The 23,746-nt window shown below is 61.3% G+C and overlaps 5 protein-coding genes across 6 annotated transcripts; 1 reads left to right on the forward strand and 4 right to left on the reverse strand.

Moving 5' to 3' along the window:
* Window positions 1-67: 67 nt before the first annotated feature.
* On the reverse strand, window positions 68-5,680 carry SCAMP2 (secretory carrier membrane protein 2). The gene is made up of 9 exons (XM_084293201.1): window positions 5,530-5,680; window positions 4,762-4,842; window positions 4,108-4,197; window positions 3,850-3,967; window positions 3,308-3,436; window positions 2,620-2,779; window positions 2,222-2,323; window positions 1,512-1,629; window positions 68-1,384 (listed from the first exon to the last, which is right to left on the reverse strand). The coding sequence occupies exons 1-9, from the start codon at window positions 5,584-5,586 to the stop codon at window positions 1,238-1,240; spliced, it is 1,002 nt and encodes a 333-aa protein (XP_084149327.1). The 5' UTR covers window positions 5,587-5,680; the 3' UTR covers window positions 68-1,237.
* A 170-nt stretch (window positions 5,681-5,850) lies between these two features.
* MPI (mannose phosphate isomerase) lies at window positions 5,851-9,241 on the forward strand. The gene is made up of 8 exons (XM_084293712.1): window positions 5,851-6,129; window positions 6,269-6,396; window positions 6,543-6,743; window positions 6,850-6,991; window positions 7,103-7,288; window positions 7,859-8,032; window positions 8,110-8,318; window positions 8,682-9,241. The coding sequence occupies exons 1-8, from the start codon at window positions 6,114-6,116 to the stop codon at window positions 8,898-8,900; spliced, it is 1,275 nt and encodes a 424-aa protein (XP_084149838.1). The 5' UTR covers window positions 5,851-6,113; the 3' UTR covers window positions 8,901-9,241.
* Window positions 9,242-9,408: 167 nt separating this feature from the next.
* FAM219B (family with sequence similarity 219 member B) lies at window positions 9,409-12,795 on the reverse strand. Of its 2 annotated transcripts, none has more exons than XM_084293585.1 (6): window positions 12,719-12,795; window positions 11,198-11,303; window positions 11,022-11,103; window positions 10,356-10,433; window positions 10,002-10,050; window positions 9,409-9,898 (listed from the first exon to the last, which is right to left on the reverse strand). In XM_084293585.1, exons 1-6 carry the CDS (start codon window positions 12,782-12,784, stop codon window positions 9,746-9,748), a joined length of 534 nt encoding a protein of 177 aa, XP_084149711.1. In that variant the 5' UTR covers window positions 12,785-12,795; the 3' UTR covers window positions 9,409-9,745. The 2 variants fall into 2 exon arrangements, with proteins under 2 accessions (XP_084149711.1, XP_084149710.1); XM_084293584.1 differs by having other exon boundaries at window positions 10,356-10,436.
* A 248-nt stretch (window positions 12,796-13,043) lies between these two features.
* COX5A (cytochrome c oxidase subunit 5A) lies at window positions 13,044-18,505 on the reverse strand. The gene is made up of 5 exons (XM_084293138.1): window positions 18,331-18,505; window positions 15,936-16,052; window positions 14,948-15,069; window positions 14,514-14,636; window positions 13,044-13,183 (listed from the first exon to the last, which is right to left on the reverse strand). Exons 1-4 carry the CDS (start codon window positions 18,431-18,433, stop codon window positions 14,523-14,525), a joined length of 456 nt encoding a protein of 151 aa, XP_084149264.1. The 5' UTR covers window positions 18,434-18,505; the 3' UTR covers window positions 13,044-13,183; window positions 14,514-14,522.
* Window positions 18,506-21,741: 3,236 nt separating this feature from the next.
* Window positions 21,742-22,371, reverse strand: RPP25 (ribonuclease P/MRP subunit p25; the record flags this gene model as incomplete). The annotated part of the gene is made up of 1 exon (XM_084293522.1): window positions 21,742-22,371. One exon carries the CDS (start codon window positions 22,369-22,371, stop codon window positions 21,742-21,744), a length of 630 nt encoding a protein of 209 aa, XP_084149648.1.
* Between the last annotated feature and the right edge of the window lie 1,375 nt (window positions 22,372-23,746).

The following is a 23,746-nucleotide window of genomic DNA, read 5'->3' on the forward strand; positions in this document are numbered from 1 at the left end:
AATTTTTAACCCCTTTTTTATTTTTTAAAGCACTTTTTAATTATCTCTCTTCCTCAAAGCGCGATCGTTTCACGGGACGCGTCCTTTATTGATTTTTTTTTTTTTTTTTTTTTTAAACGGGGAAAGATCAGACAAGGAAAAAGGGGAAAGTACACCAGAAAGGGGCTGGCTGTTCACTTTTTTTTCTTTTTTTTTTCTTTTTTTTCTCTTTTACAAAAAAAAATCAGGTTTTATTACCCAGGAAAAACAAACCCAAGCCCCCCAGGGAGCAGGGGGAGCGGTTTCCCAGCAGGGAGAATTCCCCGTCCCCAGCATCTCGGCAGAAATCAAACCCCCAAGGCTCTCCAGCACCCCCTGCTCTTCCCCTTTTTCCCCCAAAAAAGCACTCACCGCATGGCTGCCCACCCCCTCGTTGTTACAGAACCCCCCCCAAACCCACCAGCGCGCCCACACCTCCCGCATCCCAACCAGCAGCTTCCAGCTCAAAGCTGCAGATTTTGGAGAATTTGGGGGCAAGGAGGAGCTCGGAAGGGGAAGCCCCAAATCCCTACAACACCTGGGGACAGGTGGAAAGGGGCTGGGGGGGGAGCACACAGCAGGAGGGGTCCTGCCATTCCCCCACAAACCAGGCACGAAACCAGTTCTTCCCCGTTAAAATTAAATAAAATGGGAGCTGGCCCTGCAGGGGGATCCATCCACATCTCGGGGCTGGCAGGAGGCAGCGATGGGGGGACAAGGAGGGGAAATTCCCCCCCTCCCCGACCCCACAGCCCCCAGGTTCCTGCTGGTGCCCGCGGGCAGTGGGGGCGCAGTGTGGGGCTGTGGCAGCCCAGCGGGGCAGCTTCCACCCTTAAAAATCAACGACAGGCTACATGCGAGTTACAAACCCCCCCCAAAAAAACAAAACCAGCAGATAATCAAGTTGTTCAGAGCAAAGGCTGATAGAAGAGAGAAAGTAAAATCAAAAATCCTGCTTCTCCTCGCCCCCCTGCCGCAGCCAGGGGGGGGCAGGAGGAGACGAACGCCCGGCTGAGCTGCCTCCTCTGCCCCCCCCGAGCGGGCCAGGGAAAAGAAACCGTGATCAACCTGGGCCAGCTGAAGCTAAACCAGCCCTCTCCTCAGCTGGAGTCGGCGTCTCAGAGCTCGCGTGGTGCCCACGGAAAGTGCGTCGTTAGAAAAGGGAGGTGGGGGCGACGGCGGGAGGGGAGGCGAGGCGGGGGCAGGCCCCCCCGAGGGGCTAATTCCCCCGGAAAGCTCCGTGTGCGGCCGAGGAGGCCGCCCCGGCCGCCGCGTTCTGGAAGCTCCTGTTGGTGAGGATGCCTTGGGAAAACTCCTCCTGCGCCCTTTGGAAGCTGGCTCCCGTGCGGCGATACAGGGAGTGCACCTGGGGAAGGGAGCAGGGGGGAAAACATCAGCCTGCGGGACGCCCCCCGGCCTCGCCACCCCCCTCTGGCATCACAATCCCACGCAGGGACGCCCCACAAGGGTCCTGAGTCCTGCGAGGAACTCACCTGCTTGAGGAGGAAGAGCGAGAGGACGGCGCAGAGCGTGAAGAACGCTGCCACCACCATCATGATGATGGCCACGGCCAGGTTCCCGTGCAGCTCGGACAGCGCCGCGATCCAGCCGCTGCGAGGGAGAGCAGCAGGGTGAGCACGGCCCCCCCTGGCCCCAAGAGCCCCCCCGGCGCTGGCAGGAAGCAGGCAGCTCCCCCAAACGCCTCCAAACCTCAGCCGAGCAGGGGAAAGAGGGGCTGGTGCATCGAGAGGTGACAGAAAAAGCTCCCCAGGAACTGGCTGTGGGGCAGGGAGGACTCGGGAGTTATGGGGCAAAGCCACCAAGGTGCCTCCAGAGCAAGGAACCCCTCCGGCTGCTCAGCCATGTGCAGGAGAGAGGGGACCCAAGGGGACAGCTGGGCTCGCCCCACGCTCTGTGCAGCTCCCAGCGCGTTAAAAAGCAGCAGAGAGGCCACGCCGGGCGCCACGGCCAGAAATAACCACGCTGCCTGGCCTGAGGGAGCAGAGCTCTGACCCAAAACGCCGCTGTGTGGGCAGGGAGTGCCAGGACAGCTCTGCCTGGGAGCTGCTCTGCAGGCAGCGGGCAAAAATAGAGACAGCTTCCACGGCACGCAGCTCCTGAAGGCTGCACCAGGAGGGGAAAAAAGAGAGCAGCCACGGCCCCGAGCTCCTGGCAGCCCCAGCAGCTCGTGCAGGAGCCTCACCTGTCTCCCCAGCCAGGAATGCCGACAGCCTGGATGATGTAGATGGCGATTTGGCAGAAGAAGATGAAAAAGAAGACGAAGAAGCTGAAGGAGCTGTCAGACCTGCAGGAGAGACGGCAGCGGGAGTGAAAACTGGGGACCTGACCTGATGGATTCCCTGCTCTGAGAGGAGGAAATGCACTCCGGTGGCCAGGCTCGGGTTTCCCAACGAAAAAGGGAGCACGGCGAGCAAGTTCCATCAGATTTTTTTCAGATGGGCTCAGGAACGAGTGGGTTTGATCTACTCAGTGATGCGAAGGGATGGAAAAATCCCCCAGGCAGCACGCTGCTGGAGCAGACAAACCCCAGCTCCCCCCAGCAGGAGCCACGTGCCCGTTACGGAGGGGAACGGCACTTGCCTGAAAGCCTTGTAGATCGGTCGGTACCAGCAGAGGAAGGCACATGGAGTGAATAAAACGAACCACAGGATGGAGAGACCGAAGTCTACGCCTCTTTCCGTCTGGACCGTGAACCACGCCAGGCAGGCGAGCAGGTTGAGGAGCAGGGTGACCGAGTGCACTGCGGGACGGAGAGGAGAAGCAGCTGTGAGCCCTTGGGCATCTCCCAGAGCCCTCCGAACAGCTCCCGGCCCTCACTGAGGCACAAAGCTCTGCAGATGTGACAGTTTTGGGGCCATCTGATTGCCTTTCTTCCACGGGAAGGACAATTGGGCTTAACCTGAGGGCCTCACCCGGCCCTGCTGCTTGCAAACACGGCTCAAATCCTTTCAGGGCTGAGGGATGCAGCTCAGAGTGCTCTGCACCTGCTCCCTAGGTGCACTTCTCAGAGCCTCAGGCCATCCAGCCTCCTTCAAACAACGACCAAAACTCCCCAAAACTCCATTGTGAATGAGCCATTCCCAAAGCAAAAACCCTCAGCCCTTTACACCCCCCTCCATTTAAAAAAAAAAAAAAAAAAATCAAGGAAGGGAGGCACCGCTTGGCCCTTGCCGACACCACCCACGGCCCTCGCTGTGGGACAAAGGGCAGCATTCGATCCAGGAACTTCTCAGAGCCAGCTTTTATGGCGGCCGGGGGCATTACTCACGCATCCACAGGTAATACAGCATCTTGCATATCCGCTGGTAGTCGGCCGGGATGTCTGCGGAGAAATCCTGGTAGAAGCAGGGCTTGATGGGGCACCTCCTGGGAAGGGGCGGCCAGTTGTTCTGCCTCGCTGCGGGAGGGAAGGACAGAGGAGAGCTCTGCACACAGCCGGGGCTTCATCAGCCTGCCAGGAGCTGCTCGGATCTGCTGTGGGAGCCTCGGGAGAGGCTGGAGCAGAGCTCCCCGTGATAAACCCCCACAGCCACCACCACCGCTTGAAATCGCAGTCAGCCAGAGCAAAACTCTATTTTTCCCTCAAAAAACCTCACCAAAAAGCCAGGGCCGGCCCCCAGCAGCTCCCCTCCAAGCCCCTTTCCTGCCCAGCCCTCGGTGCAGCCCCGATGTGGGCTGTGGGGGGACAGGCACGGCCCCAGGGGCACGAGGCAGGATGAGAACACCTCAGGACAGGGCAAAGCCGCCCCTGCCAGCGGCCGTGCTGCCACAGGGAGCAGCCAAGGAGCCCCTGGTTGTGCTCCCACTCACGGTTAATGCTGGCAGCGTTGCTCTGCAGCTCCCTCTCCTTCTTCTCCAGCTCGGCCGCCTTCCTCTCGAGCTCTGCCTGCTGCTGCAGCAGCCCGGCCTGCGCCGCCGCGGCCACAGCCTGAAAGAGGAGGGGGAGAGAAAGGTGGAGAAGCCCTTCCCCAGCCCAGGCGGGCGCAGCAGGAGCCCCCCGTCCCCTGCTGCCCCCCCCCCCAGAAGTCAGCAGGAGCTGGTTGGGGCTCCCCCGGGGCTGTGCCTCACCTGCGGGGTGGGCTCCACCGAGGTCTGCAGGACGGCAGGCTGCGAGGGGCCGGCGGGCTGCGTGGCTGGCGTCGTCCGTGCTGCATTTGTCTGTGAGGGATAAAGGAACATGGTAACTGATGGGCTGCTTCTTTTGGGGGAGGATACTTGAGCACTGCCACGAGGAGCTGGGGGCACCGGTGTGCTCTCGGGAACACGCTTGCTCCCAAATGCCTGGGGAAGCGGTGCCCAAGGGCTGCAGGCACAAGAGAACCCCAGAGGGATCCCCATCAGCTGTTTAAGCCGCAAGAATTATTTTTATCCCTGTTTCCTCTTCTCCTTTTCCCCACAGCACACGTGCCAGCAGCCAGGAAGCGAGGCTGCAGTTCTCGCAGCAATCCATGAGCAGTTTCAGCCCAGCTCCCGGCCCTCAGAGCAGACAAACACGGCGTGCCCTGCCACCAAACTCCTTCCCCTCACACCACACCTGGCTTTTTCGGGAGCCAGCCCCTGAGAAACTGCTGCACACAAGCCCCGAGCTCCATCTGGGTGCTCGCAGTGTCCGTGGGGAAGGCAGCCGTGGTGCCTCGCCTTCATCCCCTTTACACTACCCCGCTTTAGGGTGCCCTAAAGCCCCCCAGGCACCGCCATGATGCCCGGCAGGGGCACACGCACCAGCTGGGAGCTCTCCGAGAAGGGGTTGAATTCATCCAGGCCACTCTGGCTCGTGCTGGTGAGCTGCGTCACCGAGGGGTCCTGCGGAACAGAACAAGGAGACAACAATCAGCAGCGGGCAGCGGCTCACAGCCCCCCCCGGCCCCCCCCGGCCCCTTTTTTAACCCAAATTCAGCCACGCGGTCACTGCTACCGGCCGGGTTATCCCATTTCTTGCTGGCAGCAGCCCCGCCAAACGGCCTGGCGCTGGGCAGGAGGCTCCCTGGACACCTCCGTGAATGCAGGGTCCGGGAGCGCCGTTTTGGGTCAAATCCCGGGGATTTCAGGAGCCCCCCCGGGGTGGGGTGGGCTGCAGGGCAGGACCTCAATTAGCCCCGCTGCTAATGAGGCAGAGCGCCCCACCGCCCCGCCTTGCTTCTAAAACCGGGCAGCCCACCCAGAGCCGCCCCCCGCAGCCCCAAACTCGCGCTTTTTTCCCCCAAAACGCCCCCCCGCCCCCCAAGGGGCAGCGGCGGCCCCGGAACTCAGAGGCCGGGCTGCGGCTCCCGGCGGGACCCAAACGGCGCCGGACCCCGGGGGGCGCCGGACCCTGCCGGCGGCGCACACCCCCCCCTCCAGGTCCCGCCCCCGCGCGCTGATTGGCTGTGGCACGCCGGAGCGGCGCGGCCATTGGCCGGCGGGCTGCCACTCAGCGCCGCGGCCCGGCGGCGCGGGGATGGGAGGGGGGGGGAACGGGGAGCGGGGGGGAAAAGGGGGCGCGGCGCGCACCTGGAAGGGGTTCACGTCCACCGGGTCCGCGAACGGGTTGGTGTCGAAGCCCGCCATGGCGGCGCTCCCCGCCCCGCTCCGCTCCGCGCTCCCGCCCCGGCCGCCGCCGCCGCCGCGCCGACACTTCCGGGAGCGCCACGGCGCATGCGCCGCTCTCCCCGCCCACGTGACCGCCTCCCTGCGCGGGGCGGGGCGGCGCCCTGCCCTGGCGTGACGTCACAACGGCGGGGCGGGGGCGGGGCTTCGCGCGCCGGGGAGGGGGCGTGGCCTGGCGGAGGGGGGCGTGGCCTGGCAGAGCTGGGGCGCGCTGGGTCCTAAAGGGAGCCGCGCCCCATAGCGCGCCCTATAGGGCCCTATAGAGCCCCACAGCGCCCTATAGCGCCCCATAGAGCGCCCCACGGGCCGGCACCCCCCAGAGCAGCCCCCAGAGACGCCCCCGCAGCGCCCCCCGGCCCCGCAGCCCCCTCGCAGCCCCCGCCCGGCCCCCCCGCGGCGCGCCCCCTATGGCCGCTATAGGGCGGGTGTAGGGCGCTGCCCCGCCCGGCGGGGGGAGGCGCCCGGCAGCGGCACCGGGCGGCACGGCCATGGCGGAGATCCGCGGTGAGAGACGGGGGCACCCCCGGGGAGACCCCTGGGGTCAGGGTTGGGGTCGGGTTTGGGGTCAGGGTTGGGGTCGGGTTTGGGGTCGGTTTGGGGCCGGCCGGCCGCTGACGGGTGTCCCCTCGCCGCCGTCCCGCAGTGTTCCCGCTGGCCTGCGTGGTGCAGAACTACTCGTGGGGCAAGCTGGGGCTGCAGAGCGAGGTGGCCCAGCTGGTGGCCAGCGACGACCCCACAGCGCACATCGACCCCGAGCAGCCCTACGCCGAGGTGAGTCCGTCCGTCCCTCCACCTGTCCATCCATCCATCCGTCCGTCCGTCCGGGGTCACCCCGCAGCGGGGTGACTCAGCCCAAATCCCATTAACCCCCCCAAATCCCATTAACCCCCCCCCAAATCCCATTAACCCCCCCCCAGCTGTGGATGGGCGCCCACCCCAAAGGCGACGCGGCCATCCGGGACAACCGCATCCCGCAGAAGACGCTGGGGCGCTGGATCTCGGCCAACCCCGCCTGCCTGGGCGCCAAGGTGAAGGACGCCTTCCAGGGCCGCCTGCCCTTCCTCTTCAAGGTGCTGTCGGTGCGCAGCGCCCTCTCCATCCAGGCGCACCCCAATAAGGTAGGCACGGCGCGGCGGCGCCGGGATGGGGTTGTGGGGTTTTGGGGTGAGCTCCCCGCGTTCCCACCCTATGGGACGTCGCCCCCCAGCGCTGTCCCCTCGGCAGGAGCTGGCGGCCAAGCTGCACGCCCAGTTCCCCCAGCACTACCCCGACGCCAACCACAAGCCCGAGATGGCCATCGCGCTCACCCCCTTCGAGGGCTTGTGCGGCTTCCGACCCGTCGAGGAGATCTCCGCCTTCCTGCGGGGTGAGCTTTTGGGAAGGAGGGGATATGGGGGGGAGGAAAAAAAAGGGACGGAGCCCGGAGCCCGTCCCCCGTGGCCCCGCTGATGGCCCCGTCCCCGTCCTTTTGGGGCAGCCGTCCCCGAGCTGCGGGCGCTGGTGGGCGAGGTGGCGGCGGAGCAGCTGGAGCAGAGCAGCGCCAGCCACGACCCCCGCGGGGTCTCGGCCGCCCTGCGGGTCTGCTTCACCCGGCTGATGAAGAGCGAGAAGAAAGCCTTCGTCGACCAGCTCAACACCCTGGTGCAGAGGATTTCCCGAGAAGGTGGCGGAGGAAAAACCTCCCGGGGGTCGTTCAGGCAGGGAGGGGAGGCTGGGAAAGGGGAAAAGCCCCACACTGGGGGCTGGGATGGGGAGGCCGGGATGGGGAGGGCAGAATGGGGGGATCAGGGTGGGGAGGTTGGGATGGGGAGACCGGGATAGGGAGATCAGGATGGGGAGGCGACAATGGGGAGATCAGCATGGGGAGGTTGGGATGGGGAGACTGGGACAGGGACACCAGGATGGGAAAGCCAGAATGGGGAGATCAGAGTGGGGAGGCCGGGACAGGGCGACCAGGATGGGGAGACTGGGATGGGAAGCCTAGAATGGGGAGATCAGGGTGGGGAGGCTGGGACAGGCAGATCAGGATGGGGAGACCGGGATGAGGAAGCCAGGACGGGGAGACAAGGATGGGGAGGTTGGGATGCGGAGATCGGGATGGAGAGGCTGAGATGGGGAGACCAGGATGGGGAGGTTGGGACGGGGAGACTGGGACAGGGACACCAGGATGGGGAGACTGGGATGGGGAGGCCGGGCCGAGCCCCCACCCAGCCCCACAACCCCCCCCCTGCAGCGGCCGACGGGCAGGACACGTCGGGGAGCAACGGGGACCTGCTGCTGCGCCTGCACGCCCAGTTCCCGGGGGACATCGGCTGCTTCGCCGTCTACTTCCTCAACCTGGTGCGGCTGGAGCCCGGCGAGGCCCTGTTCCTGGCGGCCAACGAGCCCCACGCCTACCTGCAGGGAGGTGAGGGGGGGCTCGGCTCGGGGCCGGGAGGGGGGCACGGCTCGGGGCGGGGGGCACTGACGGCCCTGTCCCCGCAGACTGCGTGGAGTGCATGGCGTGCTCGGACAACACGGTGCGCGCCGGCCTCACCCCCAAATTCATCGACGTGCTCACCCTGTGCGAGATGCTCAACTACACGCCGGCCCCCAGCAGCTCCAAGATCTTCCCGGCCGTGCAGAGCCCGCTGGACCCCAGCGTTTTCCTCTACGACCCCCCCGTGCCCGACTTCACGCTGATGAGGATCGAGGTGAGGCCGCTTGGGGTGCTTTTGGGGCCGTGAGCACCCGTCTGGGCTCGGGGATGCCGCGTCCCGGGTGTCCTTTGTAGGGTGTGGAGCAGGTTGGGTGGGAAGGGACCCTACAGCCCACACAGTTTGGGCAGCCTGGGCTCGAGGGGCGCAAACCCCACCCGGCCAGGCCATAAACACCCCCGGGGATGGGGCCGCCTCCCAGTTTGGCCTCTGGGTTTGCTGGTGGCACGGGGAGGAGGGTGCTGGGGACGCTGTGCCACCGCCAGCTCCTCTCCACCCCGAGCCCTCCTCGCTCGGCTCCTCGGGCAGCCCCGGGCAAGGGGAGGAGGAAGAGAAATGAGGGTGGTGCTCCCGTTGCAGATCCCGTCGTCCATCAAGCTGTACCTCGTCTCGGCCCTGGACTCGGCCAGCATCCTGCTGGTGCTGCGGGGCACGGCCGTGGCCACCTCCACGGCGGCCGCCTCCGAAATGTCCCTGCGCCGCGGCTCCGTCCTCTTCGTCTCCGCCAACGAGAGCCTCTCCCTGCGCCTCGCCTCGCCCGACGGGATGCTGCTCTTCCGAGCCTGCTGCCTCCTCTGAGCCCACCCCAACGCCCTCAAAAACCAAAGCAGCCCCGGCCCGGCGCTCGGCAGCCACCCCACACGGCGATCCCAAAGCCGCTCGTCCCCGATTCTGTGAAAAAAAGCAGCTGGGCGCCCGCCCCGCGCCTCCCGAGGTGACTTTTTGGGCAGAGGGCTCGCGTCTCCACAGCCCTCTCCATGTGCTGCTAACGCCCTGCGGCAGTGTGGGGCTGCTGCGGGGTTTTGGGGTTCCCCTCGGGACTGCTGCTGGCCCCATGAGGCTCCCCCCGGGGGGAAGGAGGCATCGGGTCGGCCTCAGGTGGTGCTGGGTGTCCCACGGGGGGCTTACGGGGTGCTGGGCTGGGGGTTTGTGGGGTCCTGGTGCTACCAATAAAGCGGTGACTTTGTCCTCAGCGCTGTGTGAGGGGCTGGGGGGGGTCCCTGCTGCCTCCCCCGGCCCCAAATCGGGTTCCCCATTGGATTTTCCCCACCTGTGGGGAAAGGAAATGGGAGCGGGGAGACGCCTGGAGTAGCAAGATCCTTTTATTGAGCGCTTCCCTCGCCAGGACACCAAACGGGAGAGCCTCTCTCTCCGGGTGCAGTGTTTAAATAAGGTTCCTCCCTGCGTGCCCACCGTCCCTGTAGGGCAGCAGGACCCCGATTTAGGGCAGCAGGACCCTGATTTAAGGCAGCTGGTGAGACCAGAACGGCCCCAGGGGGGGGAGAAATCATAATGGGGAGGCCGTCGGTCCCGTCCTGAGCAGCAGTGGGGCTCACAGCAGGGAGCTGCCCCGTGCGACACGGAGGCTTTTGGGGTGCCCCCGAGCGCCCCGAGGGCCGTGGGGAGCCATGGGGAGCCGTGCCCTACTGCAGCACGCAGCAGAGGGAGTCCCCAAAGCACCAGGGGCATGGGGTGGCGGCGGGTTTTGGGGGAATCAGGTCCAGGTCCTCGTCGTCGGGGACCTCGTCCAGGTGGTAGCCGTCCCGCAGCAGCTGCCGGCTCAGCTCCTGGTTCACCTGCGGGGGGAAATGGGGCTGGGACCCGCTCCCCGAGGTGGCAAATCCCCCACAGCGGCCCTGCCAAGCCCCCAGGATGGGAGCTTTGCAAACCTGCACTTGCCTCGGCGGAGGAGTAGCCGGAGGAACCCCTGGATTCCAGCTCCCCGTCGCTGCGAGGAGGAAAAAAAAGGGGCAGGGTGAGCACCACGGGCACGGGGCTGCTCGGAAACCCCAAAGGATTTGAGGGCAGGGAGGCTGCTGCCATTAGGGCACGCGGGCACCTCGCTGCTGCCCGCCCTGCCCAGCAGGAGCCTCCCCCAAACTCTCCAAATCTCATCGATTTGGTCAAATCGACGGCAAAAATGGGGTTTGGGGGCTTTTGAAGCGAGGTTTGGAGGGGCTGTAGGGTGCTCCTCGCCCCGATCCCCCCCAGCCCGCCCTCCCCGTGCCCCACAGGGGGGTGCAGGGCGCTCACCTGCCCGAGCTGGGGGACAGCCGCCCGTCCTCCGCCACCTGGCTGAGCGCCACGTAGCCCCCCCGGGACCTGGCGGGCCTGCTGGGGGACACGGGGTGACAGTGGGGCCGCGGGGATAAAGGGACGGGGAACCTGTGCGCCCCCATGGCCTCAGCCAGCCTCATCATCTTCCTCCCAGTATCCCCAGTATCCTCATCGCCGTCCTCCCAGCATCCCATCCTCAGCTTCTCAGCACCCTCATCCTCCCCCTCCCAGTATCCTCATCATCCCAGTATCTTCATCCCCCCAGTATCCCCATCCTCATCCTCCCAGCAACCCCATCCTCCCAGGATCCTCCTCATCTTCCCAGTATCCCCATCCCCGTCCTCCCAGTATCCCCTTCATCCTCCCAGTATCCTCCTCATTCTCCCAGTATCCTTGTCCTCCCAGTATCCCCATCCCCCCCAGCGTCCCCATCCCCATCCTCCCAGTATCCCCTTCATCCTCCCAGTATCCCCATCCTCGTCCTCCCAGTATCCTTGTCCTCATCCTCCCAGTATCCCCATTCCCATCCTCCCAGTATCCCCATCCCCTCCCCCATTCCCAGTTCACCCCAAGCCCTTCCCACCCAGCTTACACTCCCCAGTTTGGGTTCAAAAACCCCAAAATAAGGATGTGAGCTCCCACCTTTTAGGCGCTGCCCGGGCCGGGCCCCCCCCCAGCAGCCCGTGCCATCGCGGCGCCGCCTTCACCGGCTCCCGCGGCCGCTCTGCAAGCAGCGGGGTGAGACCCCGAAGCCCCCCGCGGCCCCGTTGGGGTTTTAGGGCCGGCTCGGGGCTGGGGGCGCCCCTAAGGCCACTTACGGAGCTTGGGGTGGCCGGGGGGGGCCCGGCAGAGCAGGTAGGGCCCCCTCCTCTCCGCCCCGGTGCTGCCCCGAGCGCTCGGCCGCCTGCTCTCACCTCGGGGTGGCTGGAAAGGAAAAGGGGAAGAGTTGGCGGGCAGCCCTGACCCTATAAAGCGCCCTGTGTGTGCTGTGTGGTCCCTATAGCGCCCTGTATGTGTTGTATGGCATCCCCATGTGCTTGCTCGGCCTCTGTATGGCCTCTGCCCTGAGCAGCCCCTGCCCGGCCCCGTGCAGCCCTGTATGGCCGTGGGCACACAGCCCCATAGGGCTCAGGCCCTACACCGCCCCTCGAGCACAAAGCCCCGCATTGCCCCATAAATACAGCCCAGTCCCAGACTGCTCCCCGTGCACACAGCCCCGCACGAACCCATACAGCCCCATATACACACACAGCCCCATAGAACCCCATACATGAACCCCCAGCCCCATATAACCCCACAGCCCAGGAAATGCCCATACAGCCCCACATAAGCCCGTACAGCCCCACACAGTCCCATATAACCCCGTACAGCCCTATACAGACCCACACAAGCCCCTACAGCCCCATATAGCCCCATGCAAACCCCTATATCCTCACACATGGCCCCTCATATAAGCCACACAGTCCCATACAGCCCCACATAGCTCCCTATAGCCCCACACAGCCCGATACAACCCCATATAACCCTGTACATCCCCATATAACCCCACGCACAGCCCCCTATGTCCCCCCACACTGCCCCACATAGCCCCCTACAAACCCATATAACGCTGTACTGCCCCACACAGCTCCATATAGCCCCCTACAACCCTATATAACCCTGTACTGCCCCATACAGTCCCCTACAGCCCCACGTAACCCCACACAGTCCCATACAACCCCATATAGCCCCAGACAGCCCCACGTAGCCCCCTACAATCCCACATAACCCTGTACAGCCCCGTATAACCCCACAGCCTCCTATAATCCCCAGAGCCCCATATAACCCCACACAGCGCCACGTAACCCCACACAAGCCTGTACAGCCCCATTCAACCCCATACAGCCCCATATAACCCCATATATCCCCCCACACAGCTCTCTACAATCCCATATAACCCCATACAGCTCCATATATCCCCCATAGCCCCCTACAATCCCATATAACCCTGTACCACCCCATAAAGCCCCATATATCCCCCCCATAGAACCCCATACAGCCCCATATATCCCCCCCACAGCCCCCTACAATCCCATAGAACCCCATACAGCACCGTATATCCCCCCTACAATCCCATAGAACCCCATACAGCACCATATATCCCCCACACAGCCCCCTACAATCCCATAGAACCCCGTACCGCCCCATACAGCCCCCTACAATCCCCCATAGCCCCATGCAACGCCACACAGCCCCACCTAACCCCCGTATAACCCCACACAGCCCCCTACAGCCCCACCTAACCCCCTCTAACCCCACACAGCCCCAAACCCCCCCCACCCCCCTCGCCCCCCCCTCACCGCCCGGCCCCGCCCCGCCCCCTCCCGGCCCGCAGCCCCGGGCCCGCCGCCGCCGCCCGTCGCCATGGCCGCGAGGCCCCGCCCCCGCCGCCTCCCATTGGCTGCGCCGCCGGGCGGGGGCGGGGCCTGCGCACCTCCGGCAGGCTCCGGGTGGCCTCCGTGCCCCCGGCTCAAAGGTTCCGGGGCGCAAAGGTTCCGGGGCTGGCTGATTTCTAATTTTTTTGTTTCTATTTTTGCCGGGTTTTGCCCAAATTCCTCAGCCCCGCGGACAGAGCTAGCGCAGGAGGGTTCCTGCTCCCCGTAACAAACAACCACAGCACAGCGGTCAGGCCAAGCTTCCCTTTATTAGGCCTGCCCCGCCCCGCAGCATGGCGGCGCGCTGAAGCTCGGTGAAACCACAACACCGCGGCCCCGCGGCGGCCGCCCGCGCTCAGGCCGCGTCAGGAGAACGCTCAAATAACGCACCTGCAACGAAAAAAAGGCAGAAAAGTCGTCAGAAAGCAGCACGTTACCTCACCAGCTCCCAAACGCCTCCCTGCCCGCCATCGTCACGCAGAGCCCGGCCCTAAGGGTCACCTTAAAAAAAAATGTGGAAAAATCCAGAATATGACCAAAAAAATGACAGTCTATGACACTGGTAGTCTCCTGGATTAAGAGGCTGCCTTCACGTAACTCAGGCTCCGTGAGAAGTTTTGTTTCGGGCTTTATTTCTGTCAGGGTTGCCACACACACAGCCTCAGCTAAACCTAACGATGGGTCCTCGTTAAGGATCCCTACAGCTCCTCTGTAACCCCGGCACTGATGCCGCAGACCTAACCCTTTGTTACATCCTTCCCCAGGTTATGCAGTGCTCAGAATTCTGCTTTTTAAGGTGGTAAAACAAGCGGCCTCCCAGAACTCGAGGCCAGTGCCATCGGGACCAAGCGCCACACACTGCTCCTGACGTTATCCGTGGGCATCCCGCACACACATCAGTTAAACTCTGGCTGTGCCACAGCTCATCTGTTTGCTCTGTAAGCACGGGGTCCTGCAAATTAGCAGAAATCATGTTATTTTAAGTACAAGGTAAAGGAACTTCAGTGTTGTTAGGTGACCGTCAACAGTGGGGCTCATTTGCTAGCATGAGAGAGAAACGAGCACCTCCCCATTTTCTAAATTGGCTACAATAAAATGAAAGCTTGAGCACTTCCAGAGGAAATGATCCTTCCATTTGCTAAAAAATCTTCTCAGGAAAAGCTGATGAGGAGCAAAGGCTGACTCCCTGCCAGACAGGAGCTGCAGCAACCCTTTGTCCTGGCAGCTCTCAGCTCTGGAGGCCTGAGCACCTTTGGAAACCATGACCGGCTCTTCTGGAAGGGCTGTGCTTGGTGGAACACCTTGATTTTCCCCATCGATGCAGGAGTACTCCTGATTTAGAGCTCCCCACGCGTTCAGGATATTGCAGGAGTCATCCCAGGGCTGCGCAGTCCCACAGGAACTGCTCTGTGTGGGTCTGGCCACTTAAACCATGATAAATTTTCACAATAAAACCTCATTCTTCCTTCAATGCTTGAATTTCCCAGTTACAGCTAGGGAACTGTGAACATCCCCCTCGTGTCCCAAGGCCAAATGTTTTTCAGACAGGTTTCAGTGTCACTAAAGTGATGTCTTCCTATCAAGAACCTCAACAGGAGCCGGAGCTTCCTTGCCACACTGGGTTTGTGGAAGGCTGTGAGGAGCACTCCGGCTTTGCCAGAGGAGTTTTAGGGTACAGGAGTCCCAGGCCAGGAGCCTGGGAAGCGAGAGCACCCCTTACCAACATGGTTTATGCTTTGTCCAGGCCCAGTTCCTCTGGAGTGGAGATTCCTAGTTCACTCAAAGTTGGTCTAAGTTCCTGGATAACGTACGGATAGATTTCCTTGTGCGGTCCTGCCTTGTCCTACAAGAAAAGGAAGGGCGTTAGTCAGAGAGCAAAGTCCAACACTCTACAAATCCAGCACCAAAGTGCCCCAGCGATCCCTCACGGCTGCAAAACACCCCAAAGCAACACCAAGCTCCTGTCTGGGGGATTTTCAGAGCATTAACAGTGACACCACTCCCTGTGTAACGCCAGCTAACGCCTAGCTAAGGGGCGCCCTGCGTGTCATTTCCAACCTGTTCCCTAGGATGGAAGCAGCCCCTCTGCAGCACCGAGAGGAAACCTAGAGAAACCCCACAGAAAGCAGCAGCTGCACCCCGCGCCCCGCTCACCTTCACAACCTCCAGGATGCGGACCGCGCTGGCGAAGTCGTTTAACCGTCTGCATGCCCGCAGAGCTGCATCGATGATTTTTGGTTCCGGAACCAGGTCGTAGCCCACCAGCGTGTTTATACCTGTGAGCGCAGGGAAACATCAAGTAGCTCGGCCCGGGCTACCAAAAGAAGCCTGCTAAGTGTTGTTTTGCTGCAGCTCGTGACAGAAGTAATAATTAACACCACCAGGAGCATCCGACTGGCACTTTCACTGCTATTTTGAACACACATCCACACCCCAAGGGCGTTCTTTTGCTCTTCTCCCTCTCACTGTCGCTCACTGCTACGCCTATAACCAGCTTTTAAGTTAATTTTGTGAAATCCCAGTGGGCCAGTAACATCCACGCTCCCCAAAGCGGCGTATGTGGGGAGCCTGCTACAGAACCATAAAGAAAACCAAAAAACTTTGTTCCTCCTAGCGCAATGCAGGCAGCCTGTTCCCTTCCTCTCCCTCCAAGGGGAAGGACCCAACCCTGGTCATCCACATCACACGGGAACAATCCCTCTGGCGGTTATTTTAAGCCCTAATTAGGATAGGTTAATAGCAGCTGGCAGCTGCACAGCAAGCAACATGTGGAGACAACCAAACAGTCTGCAGCAAGTTATGGCCAAGCCACTTGCCCAAAGCCCAAAAAAAAATGTGTGTGGTCTCCCATCAGGCAGCAGCTGAGCTCAGAAACTTTCCTCAGAGCCAGTGCTTCTCTCCTTCTCAAAGACCAAGAGAGAGAATATGTGTTCTGGGGCACTAGAATTAAAAAAACCTTGTGTTCCTACTGCTTTATACCCTCTTTCTCCTCATTTTCCATGCTGTAGTTCCTTCCAACATCCTCGTTGTATTAGTGAGGTGTCATCGCCCACCGCAGCAAGCTCAGCAAGGCTTCATGGCTCCAGATCCCAAACAAAACTGCATTTTCTGCAGGTTACCCCTCCCTTTTCTTTCCACATACCTTTCCTTAGCTCCCAGGCGTCGATATCTGGCTTGTTGAAATACGTCACCCAGCGAGCGTCGAACTCCTCGTCCGACTCCTGCGACCCATGGGAGTAGCAGCGGGCGTGCAGCACGGCTGGATGCAGGGAGAGAGGAGGCTGTGAGCCCACGCAGGAGCGGTGCACTTTAGCCCTGACCGAGGGAACAGCAGCTATAAAAGCACGCGTCTCACTCGCGGTGTTGGATCTGGACCAGTACTGAGCACCAGGCGGGCACAGCTCGTTAACTAAGCGCTGTTTGCCTCGTGGCACAGCGCCCTGCCCTCCAGCACAGACTTCCACAGCACTCCCGGAGCCTCCAGCCGGAGCAGGATTATTTAAAAGGAGAGGGAAAACGCAAGTGAAAAACAATTCTGTGCAGCCAGCCCTCTACAGATGCCTTCTGGGACCTGTTTCCATAAAGCAGAGGAATTTTCCCTCTTTCCAGAGCCCAGCGATTTAGGTTAATGAGCTTTTCAGCAGCCTTCCTCCCCGAAATAAGAGCCTACAGCCGAGGAGTTACAACGTTATCCAACTGCGATGAACGCCCCGATTTATTCTGCAGCATCTTCCCCCTGCAGCCGACTCCTGCAGTTGCTCGGTAGCTCATTCTGTCAGCCAGAGGATTTCTCTGCTCGCACACCCACCCTGCTGGGCGACTCTTTCCTAACAGGTCGGTGATTCCACCACAAGCTCCGAGCTGATAAAGGGTTTTTTAGTGTCGTTTTTGGGAAATAATCAAAATGAGCATGCAGATGTAAGCCCTTGGAGAGTTATTTCTCCCAACAGGCTACTGAAGAAGAAAAAAATACTGCCAAGTTTGGCTGCTTTTTTTATTTTTTTTTTTTTTTTGTGTGGCTGCTTTCTTCTTTTCCGGCACAAAGGTCGGAGCAGTTTGTCAGGAGGAACCACAGCCGGGCTACAAGCAGAGCCAGGTACTTCGCAAGCTGCTCTGCCCCTCCAGGAGCCTCCCTCTGCCCATGTTTGCAGAGCTCGGCTGTGACCTTGAGGGCTCCAAGATCCACTTCTGAGGAAGCTGCAGACAGCTGCTCACTTTCTCTTTCCTAACCCGGCGTGAACTATTCACCCTGACCAGCCAGGAGGGTTCTTTAAAATCAAGCAAAAACCCCCACGTGCCTGTGCCTGCGTTGTTTGCATGGCTGATGGGGCTGGGCTGCGCTTTTCCTCCTTTCCCACAGGCGTTTTTCCTTTTGGAGAATCCCCCAAAGCAGTGCTTTAATTTACAACGCACACAACAGGAGCCGCAGGGCTATCCAGGAGTATTTTTAGCCTCATCGAGTGAGGGCCCAGCCGGAACACAACCCAGATTTTGAGCCGAATTTATCACAGCCCAATCTTTGAGCCGCAATCCCGGTTTACACCTGCCCCAAAGCATTTTCGGTGGTTTTATCAGGGAGCAGGCAGCAGCCGCCGAGCTCTGACGCCCTCGCTCGCCCCTTCCCGCTGACCTTCCCCAATGACACCGCTCCGAGCGCTCCCTGGGACAGCGGCCTCCCCCTTCTGGCCGGCATCGCCCTACTGCAGGAGCCCCAAAAGCCCCAAAAGCAGGACCCCAGAGCTTCATCACCGCTGCCTGCCAGCATTTCCCTGCGTGACCCACACGTAGCCTTGGATATGCCTGGTAACAGTGACTGCCTGGATCACAGCTCTGGGGTGCTGACTGAAAACCTCAGTCTTAAGCAAAAGGACAATTTAGCAGACACGGTTAGACTGTTTTTTTTTGTTTGTTTGTTTTGTTTTGTGTTTGTTTTTTTTTCCAAAAAGGGGAAAATAATAACACAAAGATTTCTGAATTTGGGATTTCCAGGGTGGTATTTTTCAATTACAGCTGTGTTCCTTTCCAACCTTTTTCTCTCTAAAGCTCATGCCCGCTGTCAGAATTGAGCGCTACACAACCCAAATCCCGTTTTGTTTTGTTTTTTTTCCCCCAGGATTTGACAGCTGAGCTTACAGAACCCCAACCCCCCCAGACCGATGGGGGGGAGGCTGACAGGCAGAGCCCCCCGCACGAGGATTAGGACGGGGCCGCACACACACACCCCCATGCCCATTCCACCCCATTCCACCCCGCGAGCCAACCAATCCCCAACGCCCCCAAAACCCCCCGAATTTCCCCCAAAACCCCAAACCCACCCCCGGAGCCCAGCAGGCAGCACAAAACCCCACCCCCCACCCACCCCCCGCGCTGCCCTCCGACCTCCCCAACCCCACAGTCCCGAACCCGGGGGCACCCCCAGACCCCCCCCAAACCCCTCAACCCCCCCCGTTCCCCCCCCCCTCCCGGTACCGGGCCTCATTCGCGGCCTAGCCCCGGGGTCACGGCAAGGACGCGGCGGCGGCGGGCCCAGGGCTCACCCGCGGGGCCGAGGGGGCGGCGGAGGGCGGCGGCGCGGAGCCCGAGGGCGGCGGCGGCGGCGGGGCGGCGGCGGAGGAGGAGGCGGGCGGCGGCGGGCAGCATGGCGGCGGCGGCGGCACCGGCAGCACCGGGGCGCTCGGAGGAGGAAATGGAGGGCGGGCGGGAAGCGGTGGGAAGGGGGGGGGGGGAGGACGGAGGCTGCGCGGGGACAAAATGCCGCGGGGACGCCGCGCGCGGTCACGTGGGGGGAGGGAGAGGGGAGGAGGGAGGGAGGGAGAAGGGAGGGGGCTCGCCGCCATTTTGTGGTGGGGAGCGGGTCCTGCTAGGGTATAGGATAATAGTGTGTTGTGTCCTGAGTGGGAAGGGTTGTGGGGGCCGGCTCCTGGCTCCATGCGCCACCCAAAAGTTAAAGCTTGTGTCTCAGAAGCGCTTCTGTCTGCAAACAGTCCCCAGTGTGCCGTGCCCACGTCCCCGTCCCACCTCTGGGTGCAGAGTTTCACCCTCACGCCCACCCCGAGCCTCCCCTGTCCCAGCTCCGTGCTGTCCCCTCGGGGCCTGTCGCTGTCCCCAGAGAGCAGAGCTCAGCGCCTGCCCCTCCGCTCCCCTCTTTGGGGTGAGCAAACCAAGGAACCTCAGCCGTTCCTTGCACGTCCTCCCCTCTAGACCCTTCACCATCTTCATAGCCCTCCCTCAGACACTCTGGTAGTTTCATGTCCTTACACCCGGTGCCCAAACTGCACGAGGTGCTCGGGGTGAGGCAGCCCCAGCAGGGCAGGATGATCCCTTCCCTCAAGCACCGTGTGCCCAAGGCACCCCAGCACGCAGTCTGGCTGCCGGGCCACGCTGCTGCCTCGGCTCCCACCCGCAGCAGCGCTTCTTGGCATATCTCAGAGCCATGTTGTGTCCCTGCTGCCATGGGGCTGTCCCTACCGCTGCCCCTGAAGCCACCAGGCTTGCAAAATGACCCCAAAATTACTCTTTGTGGGCACCTGGGGCTGTGTCTCTGCAGCACACAATCCCCGCACTGTTTTCACTCACAGTGTTCCCTCAGGACCCCGTTGAGCCAGATGCCATCCTGCTATTTATAAATGCTTCATATTTCGAGTTAGTCTTTTTTTTTTTTTTAACTATTTCCTCATGCAGGAAATCCTTGGTACGCAGCCAGCAACATGAGGCGTTTGAAATCCCCAGGCTCCTGTTGCCTCCAGGATTGCAAATTGCCTGCGTGCAAAATCAATTAAAAATAATTTTGAACATTAACGAAATAATAAGGTGAAACAATTGACTTCTTTTTCCCTCTCTCCTTGCTCCTCTCTTTCCTGGGAGCAACGTGAGATGGCAGCAGGATGAAGGACTCCTAGTTCTCAGCCTCATTTGTGCTTCGATCAGTGTTTACTAAGCAGTGCGGTGGCACTGGAGGGTGACGAGGGGCAAAAATGCTGAGAACTTAGAGAATCTCAGCTGGATACCAAAGGATGCAGGCCACAAAGCAGTTGGGGATGCTCTGGGTGAATTGAACTTGGTTTATTTCCATCTCCCACTGACACAGGCTCTGCTCATCCGATAGGAAAGCTTTCCCAGCCCCTCTCCTTGGTTTGATGGGGAAGCCATCACGTTGGTAAGGTTAAATAAATCTGCCCCCAAAGTCCCGCCATTGCCGGCCAGCATGTTAGGAGACCAGAAATCCTTGGCTGTGATCAGTGAGGGCAAGGTCGAGGCTTTGGGGGAACATCACCCTCTGTGATGTCCAGGATTCCCCATCTCTTTATGCATAGTAGGAAGTCCTTTAGCCTCATTTAGGGTGGAAACTGGTGGGAGACGCTATGGGGTCTGTTCAGCCCCCTCCACTTCTCATGTCCCCCCACCCCCGTACACCTCCAATCTCCCTGCATGGAAAAACAAACAAACGAACAAAAAACACAGACAAAAAATGAAACAATTGGTAATTAATGTTCAATTACACCGTGGCAGATCCGTGAAAGGAATCAATCTGCAGCAGGGCAGATAAGCGGGAGCCTCTGGCCCGGAGGAGCAGCTGCCTGCTGAGGGAGATAACAAGGTCATTGCCAAACAAAACAGCCCACTGCTTCCTCCTCCTCCTCTTCCTCACTCCCCTGCTCTCCTTCCAATCCCTCTCCCAGCCAAGCAAAGCGATTTTCCAGATGGGGGCTCTGGGGGAGGCTTTGCCAGGCTCTGCTGTGCCGGCGGGGGCCAAGTGGCTGCCAGGGCATGCAGGAGAGGCTGGCCCCGATCCCTCGTCCCCTGGGGACACGGTTTGGCCAGGATCCCCCCCGTTCTGGCTTGGCAGTCCCACCCTCCCCGCACCCATCTGTGCCACGGGCGGTCGCAAAATTGATCCCCCCATTTTCCCACAGGCATATCCCAGCTATTTCTAAAGAGCTTTTATTCTCAATTAGTTTCCTTTTACCCCTAGAAAAAGCAGGGGGGTCGCTCTGAAGGGCTTTCTCCATGAGCCAGCCCTTGGCAAGGGCTCTGCAGCCAAACCTACAAAGGCACAAGCTCCCCCTCGTCCCGGTGTCCGTCCAGCACGCAGCAGGAGACAAGCTGCCCGATGCTCCCCATCGCTCCAGTCCCTCGACATCAGGCTTTCACCGTGGCTCTGGATCCTGCAAACAGCTCCGGGAGAGTGAAGACCCAAATATCTGATACGAGAAGGATTATTTCATTTTCTTCTCTTTGGGGGCTGCTATTAAAATAAAACAAACAAAAAAAGCAGTGCTCCAGGGCTCATTTCCTTGGCTCTCGGGCTGCAGCGGTGCTGGGAGGGGATGGATCAGCTTCAGGTATTTCAGAGAGAAGCACAAAATAGAAACGGTGCCGCGTCGGAGGGGAAAGGGGAGACAAGTAGAGGGGCAGGAGAGGCAGAAAGCGACCCACCCGCTTGTTTGTGTGTTATTCGGGATGAATCGCAGGAGCCACGAGGCGTGGAGCCCAGCATTAATAAACCTGACAGCTCCTCTCCGGGCGCAATCGAAGCGGTTTTCGTAATGAAGGTGTCACTCCAGGGGGCTGTGGGCAAAGCTGCCTCTCCTGATGGCCTCTCGGTGTGGAGCAGTGCCGCTTTTCCCGGGCTGGGCAAAAAGCAAAGGATGCTCCGGCTCTGCGGGAGTCCCGGGGGTCCGCAGCCCTTTTCGGCAGGGGGTTATTTAGCAGGGGGGTGTGAGCAGCTCCGCATCCCCGCACGCGGTGCCAGGCAGAGGAAAAGTTTGGAGAGGGGAGGTTTTCCTGCAGGCAGCCCCCGTCCTTGCCTCCTTGCCTGCAGTCACCAAAACGGGGAACCAGGAGGGGGGACAGGGTGGTTTGTGGCATTGCCACCGCCCTGGGGACAGCAGGATCAGCAGCCCCCCAGGTGCACCCCCTGAACCCCCCTGTAAGCGGGAGGTGGCAGGTCAGTGGTGGCCCTCCAGCTGGCTGTCCCTGTCCCCCGAGCCCCATGGGCTGCTGCCGGGGCCGGCTCCCTGCAGCTTTTTGGGCAGCAGCTCCTCGCAGGGAGGTGGCGGGGGCCGCTTCTGCCCCTTGGCGGAGGAGCTCGAGGGGTCTTCTCCCGGCTGGCTGGGCTCGGGGGGCTGGTAGCCCGTCTGGTTGGGGTCCAGGGGGTCGCGGGAGAGCAGGATGCAGATGGAGGGCACGTTCTTGTGGACGGTCAGGTTCTGCGCCGCGCTGCCGGGCGGCGGGTCCTGGTTCTCCCAGACCTCCAGCAAGGTTTTGTAGCGCACCTTGGTGACCTGGTGGAGCCCCCCCAGCTTGCGCTTCATGATCTCCACGCAGGTGATGGTCTTGGTGACCGCCCGGCCGCAGCCGCTGAAGACGATCTGCCGGCTGCCCTTCAGCTCCATCTGGGCCATGGCGAAGCTCATCAGGTTCCTGATCTTGCTGCCCTCCTTCACCTTCATCTCCACCACGCCCGGGGGCAGGTTGGGGAAGGGCAGGGGGCTCTCCTCCTCCGACGTCCTGACCTTTCGGAAGTTCTCCATCCCGGCCGGGGCCGGGGGCTTGGCCGCCCCTCCTTGGGCTGCCATCGCTCAGCCCTTCCCAGTGGGCACGGTGGGCACCTAGCCCACCGCTGGCCTTAGCCTGGGGGTGTCCCCAGGGGGCTGCGTGGCTGTGGGACCCCCCAGCCGCCCCTGCTTGTCCCCACCGGCTGCGGCTCTCGGTGACGCTCGGGCTCCTCCGCTCCCGCTGCGGCGCTGGCTTCTGCTGCTCTTTGCTTCATTGTGGACTTCAGCAGCCCCCAGAGCTGCTCGGTGTAATTAGCAGATCCTCCCCCTCTCCCTCCCCTCCTCCTCCTCCTCCTCCTCCTCCTCCCCTCGCTCAGCCTCCCGTGCCAGCACCCAGCCGCTGCCTCCATCCCTGCGAAGGCAGAGGGAGAAGCTCTCTCCTGGCTTCGCGATGCTCCCGGAGTCCTGCCCCCTTAAAGAGAACCTGGTCCCTTCCCTCAAGGGCACCGAGAGCTGCCCGATAATGTCAGCAGTTGTCCCCTGTCACCTCTTGCCTGTCCCCTGTCCCCCCTGGCCTCCACCTCGCTGCCCAGGGATCATTGCACAGTGGAAAGAGATGCCCGAGTATTGCCTTGCGGCCAAATCTTATCGCCCTCCGGAGGACCCGGGATTGTTTTCACCCCGAGCAGGGCTTGCAAAAGCCATAAATAAACAAACGAGTCTGTAAGCCCTGTCCCTGCTGCCCCTAAAGCGGGTAGGAGGGGGCACCACTGCTGCGACGTCCCCTGGTCCTGGCCACCAGCCTCGGGGGGCCAAAAGGGGCTGCAGATGCACAGGGGGACACCCCATGGTGTCAAATGGGGCACCCCATAGTGTAAAGGGCTGGGAGCCCCGTGGGGACAGAGAGAAGGAGAGAATCCTCCCCTGAAAGCAGCTGGCACCAAGAGGGGAAACTGAGGCAGGGCCACAACGACAAGGGGACCCTCATGTCAGATCTCCCTTCAGCCTGGCCAGGGTGGATTAAAGCTGCTGGAGGAAAACACCCCAAAAGATGCTACCCCCCCACCCAAGGAAAATAAATAGGAAGGATTTCAGCAGCCGTGCACGCGGCAGGAAGGAAAGCTGCGGGCTGGGGCCAGGTCCTGCCACCCGCAGTCCATTTTTTCGCAGCACTCCGCAACGCTTCAAATGGAAATGAGCTGCGTTATTAGCAGCTCCACCGCTAATTACCATCCGAAGCCATTCATTACCCTGCCAGCGCGTCTGCTGGGGGACAGCAGCGCAGTGATTCCACGCTGGGGAGCAGCGGGGTGGGAGAGGAACGGGAGCGGGACTGGGGGGTGGGGAAAGAATTGGGTAAAAAAAACAGGGAATTGGTTAAGATGGAGAAGAGGCCGATGGCAGAGGCTGCAGAAACCCGAGCCCTGCCCTCCGCCTGCCCCGGCTATATTTTCTT

This window comes from Netta rufina (genome assembly GCF_964035555.1).
Source record: "Netta rufina genome assembly, chromosome: 11".
NCBI classification, from domain to species: Eukaryota; Metazoa; Chordata; class Aves; order Anseriformes; family Anatidae; genus Netta; species Netta rufina.

Coding starts and splice junctions, on each gene's coding strand:
- MPI (XM_084293712.1), top strand. Junction 6,744..6,849: donor TCCAGGCGCACCCCAATAAG/GTAGGCACGGCG, acceptor TCCCCTCGGCAG/GAGCTGGCGGCCAAGCTGCA. Junction 6,992..7,102: donor GATCTCCGCCTTCCTGCGGG/GTGAGCTTTTGG, acceptor CTTTTGGGGCAG/CCGTCCCCGAGCTGCGGGCG.
- COX5A (XM_084293138.1), bottom strand. CDS start 18,433: ATGCTGCCCGCCGCCGCCCGCCTCCTCCTCCGCCGCCGCCCCGCCGCC. Junction 16,053..18,330: donor CCGCCCCCTCGGCCCCGCGG/GTGAGCCCTGGG, acceptor CCCTGCATCCAG/CCGTGCTGCACGCCCGCTGC. Junction 15,070..15,935: donor CGCCTGGGAGCTAAGGAAAG/GTATGTGGAAAG, acceptor CTGCGCTCACAG/GTATAAACACGCTGGTGGGC.
- SCAMP2 (XM_084293201.1), bottom strand. CDS start 5,586: ATGGCGGGCTTCGACACCAACCCGTTCGCGGACCCGGTGGACGTGAAC. Junction 3,968..4,107: donor CGGTGGAGCCCACCCCGCAG/GTGAGGCACAGC, acceptor CTCCTCTTTCAG/GCTGTGGCCGCGGCGGCGCA. Junction 1,385..1,511: donor CGCTCTTCCTCCTCAAGCAG/GTGAGTTCCTCG, acceptor TCCCTTCCCCAG/GTGCACTCCCTGTATCGCCG.
- FAM219B (XM_084293584.1), bottom strand. CDS start 12,784: ATGGCGACGGGCGGCGGCGGCGGGCCCGGGGCTGCGGGCCGGGAGGGG. Junction 10,437..11,021: donor GCCCGGGCAGCGCCTAAAAG/GTGGGAGCTCAC, acceptor CGTGTCCCCCAG/CAGGCCCGCCAGGTCCCGGG. Junction 9,899..10,001: donor CCGGCTACTCCTCCGCCGAG/GCAAGTGCAGGT, acceptor TTCCCCCCGCAG/GTGAACCAGGAGCTGAGCCG.